The sequence below is a fragment of the Geotrypetes seraphini genome, chromosome 10 (genome assembly GCF_902459505.1).
Source record: "Geotrypetes seraphini chromosome 10, aGeoSer1.1, whole genome shotgun sequence".
NCBI lineage: Eukaryota > Metazoa > Chordata > Amphibia > Gymnophiona > Dermophiidae > Geotrypetes > Geotrypetes seraphini.
This window is the reverse complement of record NC_047093.1, coordinates 545,528-567,730: the sequence shown is the minus strand read 5'-3', so window position 1 is coordinate 567,730 and position 22,203 is coordinate 545,528. Positions and strand designations below refer to the sequence as shown.

Below are 22,203 nucleotides of genomic sequence, written 5' to 3'. Positions count from 1 at the left end.
TTTCCTCAATAAATATGCATAAGATCTATTAGCATACAATGAAAGCAGTATATGCAAATAGATCTCATGGCATATTCATTGGGGAAATCCTGAAAACCCGACTGGATTGCGGCCCTCGAGGAGGAACTTTGACATCCCTACTCTAGATCCAGAACCTTAGAAACATAGAAACATAGAAAATGACAGCAGATAAGGGCCATAGCCCATCAGTACTGCCCACTCTATTGACCCACCCCCAAGTCTACTATCCTAGGGATCCCACACCTGGTGACAGGTTTCCTTAGCTTAACCCTCTAAGGGACCCCACATGGGCATCCCATTTACTCTTAAATTCTTGCACGCTGTTTGCTTTGATCACCTGCACCGGGAGCTCATTCCAAGGATCAACCAGTCTCTCGGTGAAGAAATATTTCCTAGTGTCGCCATGAAATTTCCCGCCCCTGAGTTTGAGCGGATGCCCTCTTGTGGCTGAGGGTCCTTTGAGAAAGAGAATCTCTTCTTCCATCTCGATACGGCCGGTAATATACTTAAACGTCTCGATCATGTCTCCTCTCTCCCTACGTTCCTCGAGTGAGTACAGCCACAAATATTTCAGCCTTTCTTCGTACGTGAGATCCTTGAGCCCCGAGACCATCCTGGTGGCCATCCATTGCACCGACTCTATTCTCAGCACATATTTTTGGTAGTGTGGGCTCCAGAATTGCACACAGAATTCCAAATGAGGCCTCACCATGGTTCTGTATAATGGCATTATGACTTCAGGCTTCCTGCTGACAAAACTTCTACGGAAACAACCTAACTGTTTTGCCTTAGATGAAGCCTTCTCCACATGATCAGCAGTTTTCATGTCTGCGCTGATGATCACTCCCAAGTCTTGTTCTGTTGAAGTTCTAGCTAAGGTCTCACCATTCAAGGTGTAAGTTCTGCACGGATTTCTGCTGCCGAGGTGCATGATCTTGCATTTTTTAGCGTTGAAGCCCAGCTGCCAGGTCGAGGACCAAAGTTCCAACAAATGTAGGTCCTGTGTCATACTATCGGGTGAATAGCCGTCACTCACTATATTGCATAGTTTGGCGTCGTCAGCGAATAACATTATCTTACCTTGAAGCCCCTGAGTTAAGTCCCCTAAGACTATGTTGAAAAGGAGCGGACCCAAGACTGAGCCCTGCGGTACTCCACTGGTCATCTCCGATGTTTTAGAGATGATACCGTTAACCACCACCCTCTGAAGTCTGCCACTCAGCCAGTCATTGACCCATGTAGTTACTGTTTCTCCCAACCCCATTGATTTCATCTTGCTCAACAGCCTGCGATGTGGGACACTATCGAAAGCTTTGCTGAAGTCCAGGTATACGACGTCCAGGGATTTTCCCAAGTCCAGCTGTTGTGTTACCCAGTCAAAGAAGCTGATGAGATTGGATTGGCAGGACCTACCCTTGGTGAATCCGTGTTGACTGGGATCCCGTAGATTCTCCTCATCCAAGACTGCGTCTAATTTACATTTGATTAGTGTTTCCATGAGCTTGCATACTATTGATGTGAGACTCATTGGTCTGTAGTTTGCAGCCTCTGCCCTGCAACCCTTTTTGTGCAGTGGAACGACGTTAGCTGTTTTCCAGTCTATGGGGACTCTCCCCGAACTTAGGGAGAGATTGAAGAGTCCTGATAGCAGTTCTGCCAGGACATCACGCAGCTCACTGAGCATCCTGGGGTGTAGGTTGTCCGGTCCCATGGCTTTGTTCACCTTGAGTCTTTCCAGTTCGTGGTAGACATCGCCAGGTGTGAACTCGAAATTCTGAAACGGGTCTTCCTCGCTGGCCTATGCCTGCAACTGCGGACCGTGCCCCAGTGCCTCGCAGGTGAAGACCGAGCAGAAGTATTCATTCAGTAGTTCTGCTTTATCGGGGTCTGATTCTGCGTAGTTTCCATCTGGTTTTCTAAGGCGTGCTATCGCGTCTGTGTTCTTTTTCCTATCACTAATATACCTGAAGAAGGATTTGTCCCCTTCTTCATGTTCTTTGCCAGAGTCTCTTCCACTCAAAGTTTGGCCTCCCTGACTGCCGTTTTGACCACTGCAGACCTCGCCCTATGTTCTAGTTTAGCTTCCCTATTCTCCGTTTGTTTGTAGGAAATAAATGCTTATTTCTTCTCCTTGACGAGGTGCGAGATTTCTGTGGAGTACCATTGGGGTTTGTTGTTTCTCCGCCGTTTGTGTACTGATTCAATGTAGAGGCTTGTCGCTTCATGTATGGTAGATTTCAGGGATGACCATATAGCTTCCACATCATCGGTCGTAGCTTAGTTCTGCAGTGTCCGGTGGACGAAATCTCCCATGCGTTCGAAGTCAGTGCCTTGGAAGTTGAGTACTTTTGTTTTCGTGTTTGATCTAGGGAAACCTTTCCTGAGGTAGAACCATAGCATATTGTGATCGCTGGAGGCTAGCGTATCTCCTACCGAGACCTCCGAGACGCTATCCCCGTTGGTGAGTACCAGGTCAGGATCGCCTGGGCCCTAGTGGGCTCCAATACCATTTGTTTGAGTCGTGCTCCCTTTATGGATGTTAACAGCCTCCTGCTGTCGCTGGTTGTTGCTGAGTATGAGTTCTAATCTGCGTCAGGCATGTTGAAGTCCACTAGCAGAACAGCATCTCCCTGTAGAGTGATATTCTCTATGTCTTCAATTAATTTGGAGTCTTTGTCTTCCAGTTGTCTTGGAGGTCTGTATACTACACCAAGATAAAGGCATTTTTCCCTGCCTCTGGCCAGGTTCACCCAGAGGGATTCCCCGGTGTACTTGACATCTGTGATTCTGGTAGTTTTGATGTCTTCATTAATGTATAATGCCACCCCTCCCCCTGACTTTCCCTCTCTGTCCTTGTGAAATAAGTTGTATCCCGGTATAGCCATATCCCACCCATGAGAATCCGTGAACCAAGTTTCAGATATTGCCACCACATCTAGGTCGGCATTCATTGTTTCGGTCTCTAATTCTAGAATCTTATTGCCTAAACTGTGTGCATTAACATACATAGCCCTCCATACCCCGTGATTGCTAAGTCCCTGTGTGGAGTTTCTCACCTGGGGTAGTGTGACTCCTAGAGAATTGTTTGCAATGGGGTCACTTACCTTGGACTTAGAATCGGAGTGTCGACTCACCTCGTCAGGATCGTTCCTTACTGCACTCAGAGAAATTGAAAGGGGAGAGGTTTAGAACAAACGCCAGGAAGTTCTTTTTCACACAGAGGGTGGTGGATACATGGAACACGCTACCAGAGGATGTGATAAACAGGAGCACGCTACAGGGGTTCAAAGAAGCTTTGGATAGGTACTTGGAAGACAAAGGGATTGAGGGGTACAGATAAGAGTAAAGGTAGATTATAGGGATGGGATTAGAGGTAAGTTACAAAATTAATCAGGGACCACTGTTCAGGCACTAGGCCTGATGGGCCGCCGCGGGAGCGGACCGCTGAGCAAGATGGACCTCTGGTCTGACTCAGCGGGGGCAACTTCTTATGTTCTTATGTATCTGAGTGGGTACCCTCCCCCGACTTACCTAGTTTAAAGCCCTACGAAGCAGGCGGGCTAGTCGGTGTCCAAAGACGTGCTTACCCCTACTGGTCAGATGGAGTCCGTCTGGTCCCTGAAGTCCTTGCAACGCCTCTCCATGGTTCAGGAATCCGAAGTTCATTTCCCGGCACCATCCTTGAAGCCACTCGTTAGTCCTCAGTATACGCTCATCCCTGGCGCTTCCTTTGCCTCTAACTGGGAGGAACGAGGGGAAGACCACCTGTGCTCCTGTCTGCTTCAGCCTCTCACCCAGGGCTCCAAAGTCTCTAGTTATGTTCTCCGGGGAGTTCTTAGCAGTGTCGTTTGTGCCGATGTGGATGAGGACCATGGGGAAGTGATCTTGGGGCTTGAGAAGCCTATCAAGACAGGCGGTGACATCTCAGACCCTGGCTCCAGGCACACAGCAAACCTCCCTTGACTGTATATCCAGTCTGCAGATTGGTCCTTCGGTGCCCCTCAGCATGGAGTCCCCAATGACTATTACTCTGCGCTGCTTTGGGGGGAGTCTATCAGTTGTCCCCGGAGTTGGAGCCATGCGCTGGACTACCTCCTGCTCCTTGTTGGCATCCTCCTGCTCCTTTTTGACATCTTCTTTCTGTAGGATCTGGAATCTGTTCCTCAGGGTGAGTTGTGGGGTGGATGTAAAGCTGCCCTGTTGGTGAGAAAAAGGAAAAGAAGAAGAGGGTGAAGAGATTGAAAGAGGGGGTTGAGATCTCCGGTGTTTGCCCGTGGAGGAGGTCACCAGCTGCCAGGAGTCAGCGTCTCCAGCCATCTCCTGTACCCCAATTGTTGGTTTCAAAGCTGGTGATTTGGGTGACTCGAGGGAGGACATGTCTTGGGCCAGCTGGGTGATTTGGGACAGCTCCTGGACGACTCCGTCAATGTAGGCCTCATCCTCTCGGATGCTTCTCAGGCGTCTCACCTCCTCCCTGAGACTCCTAAGTTCCTGCATGATGTCTCCATTAGGCTGGTCGACCTCCTCTATCTGTGTAGAGACTGTGGAGAACAGGGGGGAGAGGGGGATGATCTCGGTCTGCATGGAGACCTCTGTCCACAGTCCTGGGTCCTCCTCCTTCTGCACGCATACTGTGGTCGCCCCCTGGGTCCCCTCAGTTACCGGACAGTTGGTCTTGATTGCAGACATGGCGCTTCTTGTTCTCCCTGCCATAACCTTGCTTCCCATAATTCGAGCATTAGTATATACTGCTTTCCAGACATTACCCCCATTTCCTATTTATTTAGAGGTATTTAGTGATTCATTTACCTAAGTGCTTATATTCACCTGGAGCTTATATTCACCTGGGCCCCAACAATTCTAGTTTAAAGCCCTCTTCAGTAGGTTAGCCAGTCTACTGCTAAAGATGTACACCATCCCTGCTCAGCAGCCCTTGGTCCAGGAAGCTGCAACGCTCTCAATGACACCATCCACACAGCTATGCATTCATCTCCAGGATGTGAGCTTCTCTGCCTTGACCTTTACCCTTGACAGGGAGGATTGACGAGTAGTGGTGTACTTAGCATATGTGACACCTGGGACCCATCATTTTTTGACCCCTCCCCATCTATATGAAAAATATGATTTTAGTAACAATCCACATATCGCACAACAAGAGTGTACCTAGGAAAAGGCAGCATCTTAAATACTGCATTGAGCACTAGAACACCAACACATACATTGTAAAACTAAACAAGCTAGATCCTGCAGAGTCAATTGATCCTGTACAGTCGATGCTATCAGAAAGCCATTTCCCTTTCATACACACAGACAGATACACCCTTGCCCAATATGGAATAATCACAAACTAAAATAGAAATATGTAGACAAAAGTTAAACTGAACTGCCAAGAAACTAGACTCTGCATACAATGCAACACCACAACACCACAAAAACAGTAATACATGTCCTCTAATTTTGTGCAAAATATAAAGACAGTAGATGTAAATTAGAAAAAAACTGATACATAACAATCACCACTTTACAAATTAACAAATAAAAATAAAACAAATAATGAGAAATAAGAAAATACCATTTTATTGGACTAATCCCCGTAAGCTCGGTCCCCATCCCCACAAACCACCTGATTCCATCCACACATGCCTTGAATTGTTTTATATTGAACTTATATTAAAGTATAAAAAGAAACAATATTCTGTACAACTGTCAATTTATAAATCAGCGTCTTCTCCCCTCTCTCTCTTCCCCATTTCCCTTCAGCGTCCTCAGCCCACTCTCTCTCCACTTTCCTTCAACGCACGCACATAAAAACAAGCAAGTAATTTTATATCATTTTCATTCTATTCATTTATATAAATTAAAATCTAAATAATACCAGTAACATAACAAAACATGATTTTACAAAAATAATTCCCTGTACAGTCAAGCCTGCAAGGATTACTAGATGTCTTTCAGCAGCTCCCCTCCCTCCCTCTCCCTTACCTTCGAGGCCAAATCAAAATGATCTACCAACAACAAAATTTTAAAAACACAAAGCACACTGTACGCAGAGAAAATGTTAATTATCATTTATATTCCGTGGGTTTTCAAAGAGGTTAAGGCAGATGACTTTATGCAATGTCACCTCAGTAACAACTATACAAAAATAGACAAATATACCCCCTCCCTTTTTACTAAACTCCGATAGGGTTTTTTAAGCACAGGGAGCTGCGCTGAATGCCCCACGCTGCTCTCAACGCTCATAGGCTCCCTGCGCTAAAAAAACGCTATTGCAGTTTAGTAAAAGGGGGCCATAGTGCAAAATATAGACAGCATATATTGTGACCAGGCAGATCAGGGCTCTGGCAAGGTCCCAGTCAAACCTAGCAAAAAAGTAAAAGTAAAACCCAGGAAAGAAAATTTCAGGATTTTCGAGGATGTTAGTTTGAGAAATAATGCCACTGACCACCAGGAGGAGCCAGATATTTCTGAAGAAGAAGGTAGTGAGATTTGTACAAACCACCACCAGGGGAGTTCTAGAGGCCCCTGGAGATCTGCTGACACACCCAGATCAGGGCACGCCCCTAGACTAGATAAGCCTGCACTTGCATTCAGACCGGGAAGCCGGTTAGGGAGGAAGTTTAAGCCTTGCCTCCCTAGGGATCCTCCTGAGCCAAACAGGGACAACAGGCCACAACCCATGGAGCTGATCGAGGCTGAACAAGCTGAAGACTTGTCCCTCCTAAGGGATGAACCTATGGATTTTCAAGAAGCCTGTTCTGGCAGTGAATCTAATTACCCTGAGCTGATGCAGGTGGACTTGGCTTCCAGCCACAAACAGTGAGTGTGTTTGCTTTTGGTCTGATTGTGTGCTGTTTTTGGGTTTTTTTTCCTTTTATAGAATGTGAACTTTGAGAAAGCTAGGAGTGTAAAGTGGGGAGAGGTTTTGCTTCCACCTTGGGAGGGAATTTGAAAGCCTATCTTAAGGCCTTTATTTTTGCAAAACCTATTACACTCTCCTGTTCCTGGCAGACCTAGATTGTTGCCAGAGGCTTTCTGTTATTGTTGTTTTTTGATTGTGAATTGAGGAATTCTGAAGGCTGAACTTTATTGCTGATTTACTGAAATACCTGCTTTGGAGCAGGCAGAGCAACCGCTGTATTGAACTGTGAGCTAAAGGACAATTGAGAATTAAGAAGCAGAAGAAGAAAGTTTGATTTTGTGTGTGAACTGTTTTGTTTTCATGCCTTCTTGTTTTTGGCAGTTTTTCTTTTCTTTCTTCTTTAATGAGGCATGGAATGCTTTTGAAGGTTCTGTCCTGCAGGGTGACTCCCTGTTGGGTTACACGCTGGTGTATTGTTGGTGGCTACTTTCAGGACTGTTCCGGAGTCCTGATTTGCCTATAAGGCTGGCCACAATATAAATTCTCAAAATGGACACATTTTGATTACTAAATTGAAAATAAAATCATTTTTCCTACCTTTGTTTGGTAATTTCATCAGTTTCTGGTTGCACTTTATTCTTCTGACTGCATCCAATATTTCTTCCCTTCTTTCAGCCTCCAGTATGCTTCCTCTCTTCCAGACCTCATTCCCTCCCCCAACTTTTTCTTTGTTTCATCCTGCCCCTTCTTTCTTTCTCTCTCCATGCCCCCTTTCTTTCTGTATGTCTGTCTTTCTCTCTCTCTCTCTCTCCGTGCCCCATTTCTTTCTTTCTTTCATCCTGCCCCCTTCTTTCTTTCTCTCTCCATGCCCCCTTTCTTTCTCTATGTCTGTCTCTGTCTCTGTGCCCCATTTCTTTCTTTCTTTCACCCTGCCCCCTTCTTTCTCTCTCCATGCCCCCTTTCTTTCTCTTTCTGTCTTTCTCTCTCTCTCCATGCCCCATTTCTTTCTTTCTTTCACCCTGCCCCCTTCTTTCTTTCTCTCTCCATGCCCCCTTTCTTTCTCTATGTCTGTCTCTGTCTCTCCATGCCCCATTTCTTTCTTCCACCCTGCCCCCTTCTTTCTTTCTCTTTCCCCATGCTTCCTTTCTTTCTCTGTTTGTCTTTCTCTCTCTCTCCATGCCCCATTTCTTTCTTTCACCGAACCCCCTTCCTTCTTTCTTTCTCTCTTCCCATGCCCCCTTTCTTTCTCTATGTTTGTCTTTCTCTCTCTCTCCGTGCCCCATTTCTTTCTTTCTCTCCCCATGCCCCCTTTCTTTCTCTGTTTGTCTTTCTCTCTCTCTGTCTCTCCATGTCCCATTTCTTTCTTTCACCCTGCCCCCTTACTTCTTTCTCTCTCCATGCCCCCTTTTTTTCTCTATGTCTGTCTTTCTCTCTCTCTCCCCATGCCCCATTTTTTTTCTTTCTTTCTTTGTTTCACCCTGCCCCCTTTCTTTCTTTCTGGCTCCCTGTCTCTCCCTTTTCTTTCTCCCTGCCCTCCCCCATGCCACCGCCATTGGGAAACATGCTGCTGCCACTGGCCATCGGGAACAGGCCGGTGCCAAGTTCGCCCTACTTCTCTTCCCTGCGGGGCCGACCAACTCTCGCTGCTCGACATCAATTCTAACGTCGGAGATGACATTCCAGGCCAGCCAGGCAGCGATTGGCTGGCCCAGAATGTCCTCTCCGACATTAGAATTGATGTCGGGCGGAGAGTTGGTCAGCCCCGCGGGGAAGAGAAGCAGGGAGGGAGAACTCGGCGCTGGCCTGTTCCCAATGGTGGCAGTGGCAGCCTTTCTCTGTTGGCAGCCTATTCCCCGGTGGGTGGCCAGCTGTGCACCCCCTTGGGGTGTGCATCCGGGGCGGACTGCCCCCCCCCCCCCGCCCTCCCCTTGGTACGCCACTGTTGACGAGAATACCATCTGCGCAACAATTTCACCTATCTCCCAGAGCCACAAAGTCATTTTTGGTACATCAGAGGGGTACCTAGCAGTATCATTAGTGCCAACATGGATGAGCAGCATTGGATAATAGTCATTAGGCTTGATGAGTCTCGGCAAGCTCTCCGTAACATCTTGGATTTTGGCACCAGACAGCATACTTCCCAAAACATCCTGTGTGGTCTGCAAATGGATGCCTCTGTACCCTTCAGAAGGGAATCACTAACCGCCAGTACCTTACACCTCCTAGTAATCACTGATCCAGCAACTTTGGTGATTTCAAGCTTAGGTCCTTCCTGTCCCTGGGATGCTCTCATTTCCTCCATTTCCAGGGCTGCATACTGGTTCCTCAGTTCAAGGGTAGGTGGAGCCAATACAGAGCTGGAGTGTTGGACCTCTCCTGTGGCTGGTGCTCTGGTGTATCTTCACTCTGGGCTGAGTCTGGCATAATCATCCTTTAAGCCTGTGTAGACTGTTTAAACAGAAGCCCTGAAAGCCCTTCCTTAAGCACAGCTCAGATCTACTCCTGCAGAGAAGGTGTGGGTACAGACTGGGAAGCCAGTGTGGAGGTTGTCTATGGCATAGCTTGTTGAGGAGAGGAGACCTTGAGGATCCAGAAGGCTATTGAAGGAGAAAGGGAGAGTGGTTGCTGCACAATTGATTCTTCCCCAACGACAGAGGTCCCTATGGAGGGATGCTATCGGCACCATGCCTAGAAGGAGAAGTATGGCGATGCTTCTTAGGCCTGTTTTACACTTTTGGTCCATTGATGCATGGTGCATCAATGATGAGGGTGTAGAGTCCTGTTGAGACCTTAGAACTGAGTCCAATGCCAGGAGCTCTTGATGACAATACCAATGTAGGTTCCAAGATTGGCGCCAAATCCTCTGCCCTGCTTGATGCCAATGCAGAGCCAAAATGTTCGGATTCTGCGACTTTAAGATATCTCTTTTACACATACAAACAGAGTGTATGTCCCGGTGCTCAGGACCCAAGCACTGAACATACCAGTTATGGAGGTCAAAGCCTGATATGGTCCTCTATTGCATCGAGCACACTTCTTAAACCTACTTAGCACCCTCTTTGACATGGAGGGAAAAACAGTTGATGCAAGATCAAAAGGCTCAATGGCACGGAGAGCTCGAGTAATTACTACTCAAAGACAATCAATGCTGCTGGTCACAAAAAAAGCTTCAGAGGCCTAAAAGACTGGAACACCAAAAATGGGAAAAAATAATACAAAATGTTTGATGCGATGAGAAGAGTTTGACAACACAACTTCTCAGCTGCATGGAAAACTTGAGACTGATGATCCCATGCTCAAGTGTTAGGCAAGAAGGAACCACAGGCACATGAAGGGGGCATTGCCTCAAAAATTTAAAGTGACAGTACACTTAGTAGTGTCCACACTGGGCTTTGCCAAGGATGTCACAAATATGTAAGAATATTATATGACTGCTTATCCTCAGAGAATCATTGAAACAAAAGGTATGGCCTAGGGTTGCCATATCTGTGAAGACAAAAAAAAAAGGCACATGACTTGCACACATTCATCTCATTGCCACTGCCAGCATTTAGGGCCTTATACGGGTTTCCTTTTGCTTCTAAACAAAATAAAAACTGGCAGATTTTAAAGACAGAATTATGGGAAATCCTCTCTTTAAACAACCTAATTAGCCTGCTCCAAGCTAGTATTAAGTTTTTATCAGTAAAGGTGGCTTTGTTTTGTATACTGACCTTGTTAACATCAGTTTGACTACATTTGCATGCTATTTGTGCCAATCTTTGAAGTGCTCATTATCTCCCGTGCTCTCTAATGCTGGCATTAGTCTGGCGCTAATCACCTCTAGCCCCGATATTAGGTTTTGAGCATCTCCCTATAGGCATCTAACGTAGGTGAATTCATAGAAGATCTAATTTTAGGTGACTCAATTTAAAACATCCAAAGTTAAGGTTAGGCATACATACTAGCTAAATAAAAGACTCCAAACTTTGGCTCCCTAATTAAGAACCCTCTAAAAAGTCACTCAACTCTCTAAGACATGATAGGGACAGAACACAAATGTACAAACTAAGATTTCTTACAAGTGAAAAGAAAAGAGTATCTGACACAACATTGTGATTTAGTGCTACTGTCTAGTTCTTTCATCAGTTTGCACAACAGAGATTGCTAGACTATAATACTGCCCTGCTCCTGCAAATGGATGAAGACTTGCCCAACCTGTTTGCCTCTCTCTGGCAATACTCCGTGCTTTGGGGGCATCTGGATTCTCAGATGTCTTTCAAAGGTTAAAGCTGACACAACAGTTTCCATTTCTTGTAGCTTTCGCTCCTTCTCTTCCAATACAGCTAAAGCCTACAAAATACACATCACATTTTTCAATGCAAATGGATCAGGAACATGTACTAAAATCTCAATTCCAAAGCATAACTATTCATGGAGCCAAGGTCATACAATTTTAGGGGCCCTTTTACTAAGTTGTGTTTTCTGCATTGCAAAGTTTTGCCTGGTGCCCATGCTAACCAAGTGCTAAATATTTTTTTTGAGGGGGTATATCAGGGGTGGAGAGCAGGCATTCCTTCGCTAACCAGTTAGCACATCTACACTGCCATAGGTTAACTGGTTAGTACATGGATAATGCAGGAGCCCTGTTGAAGATTTCTTGGAATTTACAGGTGTGTGACAGTTGTCACCGATGATATGAAAACTGAGATTGTGAATGAATCAAAATTAAGTGAATAAATTTAACACAGTACCATACATTAGAAACTCAGCCTTGAGGCCTAGTAATTAGAGATTAAGCTCACAGATTGGCATTCCTGTTTCTACATTTTAGCTAATGCAACAGAAGTTCAGAAGATTGATTTTGTGACTCAAGACATAAATTTATGTGCCATTCTTCATATACATCCATGGAATTTATAAGTTCTCAGAGGAACAGGAAACTTGGGTGTTTTACAGAGAGAATCTGTTCCTTGTAGATTAGAACATACAATGCTAATTGAAAGGTCATACAGAAGTTAAGATATGTCTGTAGGAAGTAGGGCTTTTTACTGACATGATTGATATTTGAAAAGGTCAGAGATCAAAAGTGATTTAGAACGAAAAAGTGAAACACTGCCACCTGCTGGGTTTAAAAACTTAACAGAATGGATTTTTAATGTTTATTTATTTATTTCGATTTCTATCCTGTTCTCCCAAAAGCTCAGAACGTGTTACAAGTAGACATTCACAATCGTTTGAAGACAGACTAGTCATGACAATAAATAGGTTACAAGAGACAATAACAGCGCTTATTCTATAGACCAGACCGGTCATAACGAAGAGTACTAGAAGTATATTGAGGAGGCAGTTTTTAATGGCCCAATTGGTGGAAGAGGAAGGTCTTTACTGCTCTGCGGAAGGTCATTAGTGAGTCTAGCGACCTGATCTGTGTGGGTAGTCGGTTCCATAGCTGAGGTAGGAAATGGCTGTAGGATCGTTTATACGCCGTACTCATTTGAAGGGATCTCCCTGCGGGAATGCTGATTTTTCTTTGTCCTGCTTTGGAGCAGAGGGGGCAGTTAGAGGTGTATGGGTTAGCTTGGATGCTATGTAAGCTAGGGTTTTTTGGTAGAATCTCTTGTGTGTCATGACCAGAGCTTTGAAAATGCATCGCTTTTTAACTGGTAACCAGTGAGCTGCACAAAGCACTGGAGTAATGGGGTCATGGTAGCTGAGGTTGTATAGGATTCGAATTGCTGAGTTCTGGACTTTTTGGATGTGTTTGCCATTGAATAGGGAGTTGCAGTAGTCTAGTCTAGAGAGTACGTAGGCATATAGCAGTTGGGCTAAATCTGTTTCTGGGAGGTAGGGTTTGATCCTTCGCAGTTAGCATAGGTAGTAAAAAGATGTGTAAACTACCTGCAAGACGTGGGTGGAGAGGGACAGGTAGCCATCCAGTATAATTCCAAGACTTCGTACCTGGTCTTTTGCTGTTAAGGGGGTGAATTCCCAGGATAGTGTCGGACGGGTGAAAGTACCGTATTTTCACGCATATAATGCGCGCGTTATACGCGTTTTTACCTACCGCGCATACCCCTCGCGCGTTATATGCGTGAGCGCGGTATACAAAAGTTTTAAAACATAGTTCCCACCCCGCCCGACGCCCGATTCACCCCCCCCAGCAGGACCGCTCGCACCCCCCACCCCGAACGACCGCTCGCACGCGCTCCCACCCGCACCCGCATCCACGATCGGAGCAAGAGGGAGCCCAAGCCCTCTTGCCCGGCCGACTCCCCGACGTCCGATACATCCCCCCCCCGGCAGGACCACTCGCACCCCCACCCCGAAGGACCGCCGACTTCCCGACAATATCGGGCCAGAAGGGAGCCCAACCCCCCCCGGCCAGACCGCTCGCACCCCCACCCCGAACGACCGCTCGCACGCGCTCCCACCCGCACCCGCATCCACGATCGGAGCAAGAGGGAGCCCAAGCCCTCTTGCCCGGCCGACTCCCCGACGTCCGATACATCCCCCCCCCCGGCAGGACCACTCGCACCCCCACCCCGAAGGACCGCCGACTTCCCGACAATATCGGGCCAGAAGGGAGCCCAAACCCTCCTGGCCACGGCGACCCCCTAACCCCACCCCGCACTACATTACGGGCAGGAGGGATCCCAGGCCCTCCTGCCCTCGACGCAAACCCCCCACCCTCCAACGACCGCCCCCCCAGCCGACCCGCGACCCCCCTGGTGACCCCCACGACCCCCCCACCCCCCTTCCCCGTACCTTTGGTAGTTGGGCCAGAAGGGAGCCCAAACCCTCCTGGCCACGGCGACCCCCTAACCCCACCCCGCACTACATTACGGGCAGGAGGGATCCCAGGCCCTCCTGCCCTCGACGCAAACCCCCCCCCCCCCCAACGACCGCCCCCCCCAAGAACCTCCGCCCGCCCCCCAGCCGACCCGCGATCCCCCTGGCGACCCCCACGACCCCCCACCCCCCTTCCCCGTACCTTTGGTAGTTGGCCGGACAGACGGGAGCCAAACCCGCCTGTCCGGCAGGCAGCCAACGAAGGAATGAGGCCGGATTGGCCCATCCATCCTAAAGCTCCGCCTACTGGTGGGGCCTAAGGCGCGTGGGCCAATCAGAATAGGCCCTGGAGCCTTAGGTCCCACCTGGGGGCGCGGCCTGAGGCACATGGGCCCAACCCGACCATGTGCCTCAGGCCGCGCCCCCAGGTGGGACCTAAGGCTCCAGGGCCTATTCTGATTGGCCCACGCGCCTTAGGCCCCACCAGTAGGCGGAGCTTTAGGATGGATGGGCCAATCCGGCCTCATTCCTTCGTTGGCTGCCTGCCGGACAGGCGGGTTTGGCTCCCGTCTGTCCGGCCAACTACCAAAGGTACGGGGAAGGGGGGTGGGGGGGTCGTGGGGGTCGCCAGGGGGGTCGCGGGTCGGCTGGGGGGGCGGTCGGAGGTTCTTGGGGGGGGCGGTCGTTGGGGGGGAGGGGGGTTTGCGTCGAGGGCAGGAGGGCCTGGGATCCCTCCTGCCCGTAATGTAGTGCGGGGTGGGGTTAGGGGGTCGCCGTGGCCAGGAGGGTTTGGGCTCCCTTCTGGCCCAACTACCAAAGGTACGGGGAAGGGGGGTGGGGGGGTCGTGGGGGTCGCCAGGGGGGTCGCGGGTCGGCTGGGGGGCGGTCGGAGGTTCTTGGGGGGGGCGGTCGTTGGGGGGAGGGGGGTTTGCGTCGAGGGCAGGAGGGCCTGGGATCCCTCCTGCCCGTAATGTAGTGCGGGGTGGGGTTAGGGGGTCGCCGTGGCCAGGAGGATTTGGGCTCCCTCCTGGCCCGATATTGTTGGGGAGTCGGCGGTCCTTCGGGGGGAGGGATGTATCGGACGTCGGGGGGGGGGGATCAGGCTTTCAGGATGGGGACAGACCTTCAAGGGGGGACAGCGCACGGAAAGTCAGGGCGGGCGAAAGGAGCGTCAGGCAGCATGCGCGGTATACCCGTGAGCGCGGTATACCAAAGTTTTTGTACATATCATCGTGATTTCTGCGCGCTATACCCGTGTGCGCGTTTTATACGGGTGCGCGTTATTTGCGTGAAAATACGGTAGTATTCTTTTTCCTGATCCAGAGTAGTTCAGTCTTTGAGGCATTCAGCTGGAGTTTATTGGCTGTCATCCAGTTTTTCATATCAGAGAGGCAGTAGGCATTTTTGGAAAGAAAGTCATGTGATCAACTGTGCCATTGTATTCTAAAGCATGATAATTATTACAAATGATGCTATATAGGGTATAAATCTGTTTGTCCTTGGTTTCTCCCTTTGAAGAGCACTGAAATTCTGATGGCTTGCTCTTCCCAAACAATGGGAGCACTGATAATAAATTCTGATTGTTTATTACATGGCTTTTCCTCATGTTTGTTACTTGAATTCACAGAACGGAGTCTCTAGCCCAGTCATGTGGGAGAGAGAATCCATTCTGGCAATTCTTTTGGCCTCAATGTTCAAGTCTTCCAGCCTGGCTTGAACATTTGGTGACACCCGCCGTGTGAAGGGATTCTGTCCTTCACTGGATGTTGAATTGACTAGCCACAATTGTGTGCTAGCCACATTGTGTGCAGTAATTCACCCCAGAGGTTAGAAGATTTTGGAGCTGAATTGGCAAGGTGCTCCAAAATAACAGTGAAAAAGGGCATGTGAGGCGAGAGGTTGTGGCAGAGAGAGAGATTGCCCAACTGCTGCAAGTCCTGATTACCTCTGGAGAAGGCTTCATGAAGGGTAAGCAGTGTATTTTGTAGAATGTTATACGCAGGAAAAAAAAATTGAAAATGTTGAAAAAAAAATTGAAAATGTTTCCTCAGAAAAATAAAAAAAATTTATGTAGGTAATACAAGAAAAATAAATATTGCATGTTCCTTGCCAGAAGTAATATTGCCTGGTTAAAAAAAATCGTATTGGATTCTAAAAATCCACAGGCAGATAGCTCATGAGCTTAGAAAAAGATAAATTCCCTCTGACTTTTAAGTTTCTAGCAATGCTGCTATTTCCTGTCTGTAACCTGCTTTTCCTTAGAGCAGCATGAACGTTGCTAATGTCTTGCTTTGCTTAGGAAAAAAAAAGAAAAAAAACTAACTTTGATGGTGCATGAATTGTACAGCTGCATCTTTTGTTCAGTAATATTTCCTGTCTTTGCTGTAGCTAAATGGTATGTCAGAATTCAGAATATGGGCGTGGTGTGTCTGGGTATGCTTGGAGCTCCAGTATATGAGTTATGCCTGAGTTTAATTGCATGTTTATTAATAATCTGGAATATTCTGGGTTTGACTAATGTTGTCTTAAATGTTAATTTGAAATCAAGTTCAAGTTTAATAAAATTTTGATTAATCGCTTAATCATAATTCTAAGCGATGTACATAGTTATAAAATTACTTGGTTTTGGGAAACAATACAACGCATAAAAAGAGCTAAGTCTTACAAGACTATTGACAAACTTTACAAACCTAAATGCACAAGGAAAGGAAGGGAAAAACTACAAATTGTTTGAAAGCAAGCAACATGTTTAAGGCAAATACATGAGGAAAGGGAAGTTAAAATGCTTCAATAAGGTTATGTAGACTCCATATTTGAACATTTTGCCTCCTGAGAGTCGTAGCCGGGTCTTGAATAGACTCCACCTCTGAAACTGTGCTTCTAGATGTCTCTGCTGTTCCCTGCTTGCGAGTTTTCTGTACATGTGGGGGGATGGGGAGGGGTGGGTGGGGGTAGGGTTTTCTTTGTTGGGGGGTGGGGGTATTGTGGGTCCGGGGAGGACATAAGAGTCCAGTCCTCCGCGGGTGTTTGATGAAACTGTATTCCATGGTTATTATTGCTGTTGTACTTACTGTTGCTTAATAAAATAGATTTAAACATAAAAATTAAGATTAGCTAGGAAACTAGCTAACTAATTATCAAAGGCGTCTTTAAAAAGAAAGCTCTTTAATTTACTCTTAAATTTCTCCAAGTTACGTTCTTCCCTCAAATAAATAGGAAGCGAATTCTAAGTGAGGGGCTGTAATAGAAAAAATAAATTGCCGTCTTGTAATAATAATTTTACAACATAAGAACATAAGAATTGCCACTGCTGAGTCAGACCAGTGGTCCATCATGCCCAGCAATCCGCTCACGCGGTGGCCCTCTGGTCTAAGACCAGCACCCTAACTGAGACTAGCCCTACCAGCGCACGTTCTTATTCAACAGAAACTTGTCTAACTTTGTCTTGAATCCTTGGAGGGTTCCAGCTTTCTACCACTCTCTGGTGAAGGGATCGTCAGCAAATGTTGTTCATTAGATCTCAGCGTTCTATTAGAAGTATATGGAATTAGCAAAATTCTTCAATGAAAAGGTTACCACCCTAAGATGCTCCTTCCCGCCTACAGTCTCCTACAACTCCCTAATCTCTACTGACCTCAACCCTTCCCTACCTGTCTCCAATCCCATTCCAGCCGACAGATCCTGGACCGTTTTTGAGATTGTTTCCGAATTGCAAGTCTCCAAACTCTGACTCAAACTAAAAACTTGCAAATGTACCTTGGATCCTTTCCCCTCCTACCTATTCGAGAATATCTCTACACAGGCCATCGCTTCCCTCAGCAAACTTATAAACGATGCTCTAACATCGGGCCTTTTCTCCTCCGAAATGGGACATATTGCACTAACCCCTCTACTGAAAAAGACCGACCTTGACCCCTCTATTCCCTCCAATTACCGTCCAATAGCAAATATCCCTCTCCTAACCAAGATGTTAGAATCCATCATATCCACTCAACTCTCATCCTACCTAGAAAGATTTTCTATTCTCCTACCCCACCAATTCGGCTTCAGACCCAACTTCAGCACCGAATCCCTATTAGCCTCACTAATCTCTAAGGTACAACAACTTCATTCTCGCAACAAATTCGCTGTACTTCTACAATTCGACCTCTCCGCAGCTTTCGACATCGTCTATCATGATATCCTAATCTTCCAACTCTCTGAAATAGGCATAAGTTCCACAGTCCTAGACTGGTTCTCGAAATTCCTACGCTTACGCTCCTACACCGTTAACATAAACGGTACCTCATCCCCTCCCTGGAAGCCGATATGTGGAGTCCTGCAAGACTCATCCCTCTCTCCTATCCTTTTCAATATTTATATGTCCTCTTTGAAACTCCTTCATCTATCCCCCCTGGAAACTCTCTACACCTATGCTGACGATATCCTCATCTTCCTTGAGACCGACTCGAACCTCACTAACCTCGCTGAGAACATATCCGCATGTATAATGAACCTTCAATCCTGGGCACATTCTGTACAAATGAAATTGAACGAGTCCAAAACAAAACTACTTTGGCTCGGCCCAATATTAGGTCATTTACCCACCTCCATCCCATTATCTTCCGGCTTCACTCTTCAGCTTGAGTTTTCAAGCAAAGTCCTTGGCATCATCATAGACTCCTCTCTCGCCTTCAATGACCACCTCAACTTCTTGGTAAAAAAATGCTTCTTTAGTCTTCATATGCTGAGGAAAATGAGATCGTACTTTCATCATTCTCACTTCGTCGTCCTTGTTCAATCCACCATCCTCTCTAGACTGGATTATTGCAACTCCATCTATTTAAGCCTAACTAAAAAAAAACTCCATAGACTTCAGCTAATCCAGAACGCCGCGGCCAAGCTTATTTTCGCTAAAGGCAAGTTCGACCACGTCTCCCCACTCCTGTCCAAACTTCACTGGCTCCCAGTTCACTCCAGAGTCCTCTTTAAATGTGCCTGTTTAGCTTTCAAGATCCTACATGGCATCCTCCCTCCCGTTATCCCACTCTTCTGGAACTCCTCTAACCCTAATTCCATTAGATCCTCCTAAAAACTGAAACTATCATTCCCCTCTGCAAAAGGTATATCCCGCGTAGGAAAACTAGGAACATCCCTCCCCTTTAGAACCACAGAACTCTGGAACAACCTCACATCCCCGCTCAGAATTTCAAGCTCCCTCCAATCCTTCCGCAAACACCTGAAAACTTGGCTCTTTTCAAAAATCTAACACCTCCCGCTCTTTGGTACCCTGACCTTCTTTATCTTCCTAGCTCCTTTCCTATAACCCTTCATTGTAGCTCCTTTTCAACCTAACCCTGTAAACCGTGCCGAGCTCTACGCTTGTGGAGATGGTGCGGTATACAAACCTAAGGTTTAGTTTAGTTCAGTAATTTATAGATGAAAGCAGGAGTTTTATAAAGTAGGGATTTGAATGTAAGCAGACATAATTTGTATGTTATCCGGTGAGCTACCAGAAGTCAGTGTGCTTTCTTAAGAAGAGGTGTCACGTGATCAAATTTCTTGGCTTTTGATATAAGCTTAATAGAAGCATTCTGAATAATCTGCATACGTTTAATTTCGTTTTGGGCAATTCCTTTAAAAGGGCGTTGCAATAGTCAATTTTAGAAATCACCAAAGAGTGGATAAGAATGTTAAGAGATTTTGAACAAAGAAATTGTGAAACTGAGCGAATTTGATGGAGTCTAAAAAAGGTTGATTTAACAATGCTACTAATCTGATCATGGAAGGTTAATTTATAATCGAAAATAACCTCTTGATACTGTGATCTCACTTCAGCTGCGCTTGTTTCCTGGTTTTAAGGACAGGAAATGGGACTAAAGATCACATTACTGACAATGGCCCTAATAAAGAATGTTGAATTTCTAAATGTTGAACATGGTTTCACATATTCTATTGTTTTATTTTTTGCTTAATTCACTTTCTTAAGAGAACTTAAAGATAAGAGTTTTCTTTGTGAAAAAAAGTGAAGGGTTCATTTATTGTATACTAATTATATTTCAGGAACTGTCTGACATGCTTGTGCCTTAAATGTATTTCCCTGTTTCTGTAAGGAGACGCTGTTTTATCAGGTTGAATGAGGAAAAGTAGAGAATATGTTTTAACAATGTTAAAAGTATATTCACAGTAGATCTTCAAAGGAAGGGGAATTGAAATAAGCTGAATGACTTAGCCACTACAGAGATTCTTTTCTAAGTACGATTTAAGGACAGTTTCATGAAGTAATAGAGCTGGTTGGTAGATTCAAATAGTTTTCTTAATTAGACACCACAGGCAAATTTTGAGATTTGTTTCAGCTCTATAGGTTTTGAAGCAAACGTTGCCAGTACTATATCTAATCTGTTTTTGATCCTTGCATTTATTTAGAGCAGAGGTGCCAAAGTGCTTTTGTTCTCTGTTTAAACCTGCTTGGAAGAATTTTAGAAGTTCCTTGATTTCTCTCACCTCATAAAATCAAATAAGTTATATTGAATATTGTGGAATAAGTGACTATAACTATGATATAATTTTACCAAATTTATTATACACATTGTTATAATTTTCACTCATGTTCATTTTCCCTGACTGCAGCCGTGGAAAATGAATGGAGGATTTTATCCTTTATCTTAAAGAACGTTATCCCTCAATTTTAAAATGATGTGTTCTATAGATTTTAAGGTTACAATGTAATAATAATAATAATAATAACTTTATTTTTCTATATTGCCATAATCTTGCAACTTCTAGGCGGTTCACAATGAAGAAAAGCTGTACAAACAGCGAATTACAGAGTATAGGTAGATAAGAGGACATTGAACGGTCAGTGAAATTACAAGGTGAATTACAAGGTCAGTGAATTACAAGGTTCACAATAAGTAAAGCTATACAATCAGCGAATTACAGAGTGAAAATAGATAAGAGAACATTGAGCGGACAGTGAATTACAAGGTGCAAAATGGTTAGAAGAAAAAGCACAGTTACTTACCGTAACAGGTGTTATCCAGGGACAGCAGGCATATATTCTCACATGTGGGTGATGTCATCTACGGAGCCCCGACGTGGACAGCTTTTCAAGCAAACTTGATTGAAGATTCAAGTTTGCTGTGCTGCACCACGCATGTGTGCCTTCCTGCTCCACTAGAGGGCGCATCCCCTCCTCGTGGTCTCCAGTTCACCTAACCAGCTAAGAAGCCAACCTCGGGGAGGAGGGCGGGTTGTGAGAATATATGTCTGCTGTCCCTGGATAACACCTGTTACGGTAAGTAACTGTGCTTTATCCCAGGACAAGCAGGCATGATATTCTCACATGTGGGTGACCTCCAAGCTAACCAAAAAGGGATGGAGGGAAGTTGGCAAATTAAGAAAACAGATTATGCAAAACCGACTGGCCAAACCGGCCGTCGCTCCTGGATAGAGTATCCAGACAGTAGTGGGAGGTGAAAGTATGAACCGAAGACCACGTGGCAGCCTTGCAAATATCCTCAATAGGCGTGGACCTGAGGAAAGCTACAGAAGCTGCCATCGCTCGGACCCTATGTCCCGTTACTCGACCATGCAGCGCGAGACCAGCCTGAGCGTAGCAAAAAGAAATACAAGCAGCCAACCAGTTGGACAAGGTGCGCTTGGACACTGGGCGTCCCAACCGATTAGGGTCGAAGGACAAAAACAATTGTGGAACCGTCCGATGAGACTGAGTGTTGAAGGTAAAAGGCCAACGTTCTCTTACAGTCAAGTGTGTGAAGCGCCACCTCGCCAGGATGAGAGTGGGGCTTCGGAAAAAACACTGGCAAAACAATGGACTGATTGAGATGAAAATCAGACACCACTTTTGGCAAAAACTTAGGATGCGTGCTGTGACCAGTCAGACCCGGGCTCTGCCAAGGTCCCAGTTAAGTCAGGGAAAAATGTAAAAGTAAAATCCCGGAAGGAAAATGCCAGGATTTCCCAGGATGATAATGTGGGGGATAATGCCAGTGGCCACCAGGAGGAGCCAGATTTATCTGAAAATGAAGGGAGTGAGTTTTGTCCTAGTCACCACCAGGGGAGCTCAAGAGGTCCCTGGTCTTCTGCTGACACCATCAGAACAGGACACGCCCCTAGGGTAGATAAGCCAGCAGTGGCATTCAAACCAGCAAGCCGGTTAGGGAGGAAGTTTAAGTCTTGCCTCCCTAAGGATCCACCTGGGCCAAGCAGGGACAACAGACCTGTACCGATGGAATGGACTGAGGCTGAACAAGCAGAAGACTTACCACTTCTGAGCGAGGAGCCTATGGACTTCCAAGAAGCTTGTACTGGCTGTGAATCCAATTATCCTGAATCAATGCAGGTGGACTTGGCTTCAAGCCACAAACAGTGAGTGTGGTGTGTTTTGGACTGTTTGTGTGCTGTTTTCTGGAATGTTGTTTTGAGGAAGCTGTGAGAGTGTGGGGAGAGGTTTTGCTTCCACCTTGGGAGGGAATTTGAAAGCCTATCTGAAGGCCTTTGTTTTGGCAAAACCTATTGCTCTCTCCTGTTCCTGGCAGACATCTTCT

The 22,203-nt window shown here is 46.2% G+C and overlaps 1 protein-coding gene across 5 annotated transcripts in view; it reads right to left on the bottom strand.

Moving 5' to 3' along the window:
* The window catches only part of CCDC57 (coiled-coil domain containing 57), a 411,998-nt gene that overhangs the window by 162,500 nt on the left and 227,295 nt on the right, over positions 1-22,203 (bottom strand). For all 5 annotated transcript variants that reach the window (XR_004540808.1, XM_033960323.1, XM_033960322.1 and 2 more), the window contains one exon: positions 11,081-11,215. Coding sequence is in view for 4 of the 5 variants with exons in the window: in XM_033960323.1 (XP_033816214.1) it covers positions 11,081-11,215 (135 nt within the window). In the remaining variant the exon portion in view is untranslated. The remainder of the gene's footprint in view (positions 1-11,080; positions 11,216-22,203) is intronic.